At 39.5% G+C, this 3,038-nt stretch overlaps 1 protein-coding gene across 1 annotated transcript; it reads left to right on the forward strand.

The window, feature by feature from the left end:
* The first annotated feature begins 379 nt into the window (after positions 1-379).
* On the forward strand, positions 380-2,713 carry LOC131038910 (uncharacterized protein At5g39865). Its single transcript, XM_057971487.2, has one exon. It carries the CDS (start codon positions 721-723, stop codon positions 1,942-1,944), a length of 1,224 nt encoding a protein of 407 aa, XP_057827470.1. The 5' UTR covers positions 380-720; the 3' UTR covers positions 1,945-2,713.
* The last annotated feature ends 325 nt before the right edge of the window (positions 2,714-3,038 follow it).

Below are 3,038 nucleotides of genomic sequence, written 5' to 3' on the forward strand. Positions count from 1 at the left end.
ATGGAGAAGAGGAGACAATCAAATGTAAGCAAGAAAAAGCACACTGTATCTATAGAAAGCAAAATGTTACACAACACAGTGAAATGATCACATGAAACTTGATCCACGAGGCTTCACCAACTTTTCAACTCTTCCTGTGACCTAACTTCACTTCCCCAATATGACATACAAAAGCATACGATATGATCTCTGGTATTGAGGAGATGAGATATCCTCCAATTACTCAATTCTGCTGACATTGTCCCTACATGTCTAACTTGATACACCTTTTTCAATGAGAGCATAGAATTGCATAGCCCACCACCTTGGAATGGTATTTGATTCCCACTAATTACCAACCATGCTGCATTGCATCATTCTTTTGAATATCATCATGGGGATGAGTAATCAGGATTCCTCTGCCACCTAAAAGAGAAAAAAACATCACCTTTCTACGTGTAAATTTCAGAGGAAGGAAAAGGAAGAATATTTACACTTCGCAGCCGACCCAAAAGGCGAAGGAAAAGCAGCACGGGTGAAGGAGCAGAGGATGAAATATTCTCTACATGGGTCTCGGGATCAAAATCGGCAGGGAATTTGGATCTGTTTTACCTTCTGATTAGTTGTTAAGGACTATCATTATCATCAGAATGTCTTGTCATAATCTATGTATGGATAGGCAAATTCAATCATAGTGTAAGAAGGAAAGCTTAGAAAAACAGCAAAATCAATTAGTTGTCAATGGGTTGTAACAACTCCAAAGACGTACAGGCAAGGGGCGAAGGTGCTGTTCGACCTCTGCCTCGCTGCTCGTCGACTCCTCCCATTGAGAAACAGCAGCAAGGGCACAATTATTATCACCTGGTATCTGTCAAATCCTCCACTTATGGCAACCTGCATCTGAAAATGAGTGAGGAGGAAGAAGCAGACGATTTTTTGCCTAGAAAACACGAGTACCCAGATGGATTTTATGATCGGTACAGGCAGAATTTTGATAGGTCGTCCAATGTGGCAGCTAAAACATGGTCTGATGTGAACAACCTTCTCTCGGATTACAAGATCCCCTGCAAACAGGAAAATGGGAAAGAAGAGGAGGAGGAAGAAGAAGAAGAGGAGCCAGAGACGATCAATACATGGGAGCTCATGGAAGGGCTTGAGGATGCAAATGATTGTGCACTGTCTATACAATCTGATAATAGTGGACAGGGGTTCCACCCAACTGAAGAAAATGCAAGAAAACCGCTGTGGATGCATTTTGCAGATGATTCATCTGACACCCTTTTTGATCCAGATATTGTTTGTGGATTCAGAGAAGCATTTGACACTGCTTCTAAGGTTTCAGTGGCTCATGAAAGCCTTAATGGGCTCGAAACCCCTGTTTCTTCTTGCAGCCGAGCGAGCAGCAGGTTTAGGTGCAACAGTTTTCCTCGGCCTATTAATAAATCTCCATTCAGGCTTGATGAGGTGAAAAAACCTGATTCTGAAAACAACCAGGGTTTTCCGAGGGCTTCTTCCCGAGATGAAGACAGAGTAATTTTGTATTTTACCAGCTTGAGGGCAATCAGAAAGACCTATGAGGACTGCTGTAATGTTAGGTTAATTCTTCAGGGCTTCAGAATATTTGTTGATGAAAGGGATGTGTCTTTGCATTCAGGGTACCGTGAGGAGTTGCAAAGACTGTTAGGTAATCAGAGAATTAGCGTTCCCATGCTGTTTGTGAGGGGAGAATACATAGGCGGGGCTGACAGAGTCATACAGCTGCATGAAGAAGGTGAGTTAGAGAAGTATTTTGAGGGTTTCCCAGTTCAGACTTGTGTTAGCATATGTGATGGATGTGGGGATTTGAGATTTGTTCCATGCGTTACTTGTAATGGTAGCTGTAAATATTATACCGATGACGATGAACTCATCAGATGCCCTGACTGCAATGAGAATGGATTAGTAAGGTGCCCTGTATGTTATTGAAGGTTTGAAGGTCTATCTACAAGGAGAATGAATATTGAGTAGATGCTTGATTATTTCCTGACACTTGATTATGCAATATGTGAAATACTATGTTGATTGTATTGCTTTATTGTTCTCTAATTCAAGACTTGCTGGCAGTATGGGGTTATAATTACACATTTTTAAAAAGGGGGGCGAGAATTGGGATTCTGAGGAACGCCATCTTGTTTTTATCTTATCTCTGCATTTCTGGTACTTTCTTTCCCCCCCATAAGACTTCGTTTTTCTATTTTCCTTAGAGTTGGGGAAAGGAAGAGGATTAGATTGTGCTTAGTTTCCAAGTGAATTAATTGGAGCAAGTTAAGGTAAAGTCTTCTTTCCAAGCAAGGACTCTGTTCCTTTTTGGGTTGAAATTGGGAAAAAGGTTTGACATACGGAGTGTTCAGTTATGTTAATGAATGGTGTATATTTGTTACGGTCAGAGGATCTATTTTTGAAATTGCCTCTACCTATTTTGGAGATTTTATCTTGAGATGCCTCAGCTGGAGGTCATAACCATAGGATATTGTTTTCAATTTGAATATTGACAAAATATTGCTGTCACTATTACATGGAAGGAGATGAAGGGACATAGGAGAGAGAGGCATTCCTCCTATGCATTTTCTAACTTTGCAGAAAGAGACAGCAGACAACTATTTAGTTCTGCAGAAGCCCATGGCAGAATTTGAGTAAATTGTTGGACATATTTGTTTAAATATGAAATATAATGTTACAGTTGTAATTTTCTTTATGGTACAGATTCTCTGTTTCTTCAAGATTTATTAATAATAAACAATGCTATAAGGATGCAAAGGCCTTAAGTCTTGTCTATCAATCTGATAACAGCTGAATTTACTTCTCAGAATCCTAAATGGCCAGTTAAATATAAGTATTTCCTTGTATATAAACTTAAAGTTCAGAATTTAGGAGCCAAGTATAAGAAGAGAAAAGTCTTCGAAAATGGAGTAAGAAATACACAATTTTTTTTTATTTGTCCACTAACCTTCCCTTCATGAATCTAGACTACTTTGAGGAGCTCGAATGAGGACCCTTTCTTTGCCTTTTGTATTCTCCTT

Source organism: Cryptomeria japonica, chromosome 1 (assembly GCF_030272615.1).
Source record: "Cryptomeria japonica chromosome 1, Sugi_1.0, whole genome shotgun sequence".
Classification (NCBI taxonomy): domain Eukaryota; kingdom Viridiplantae; phylum Streptophyta; class Pinopsida; order Cupressales; family Cupressaceae; genus Cryptomeria; species Cryptomeria japonica.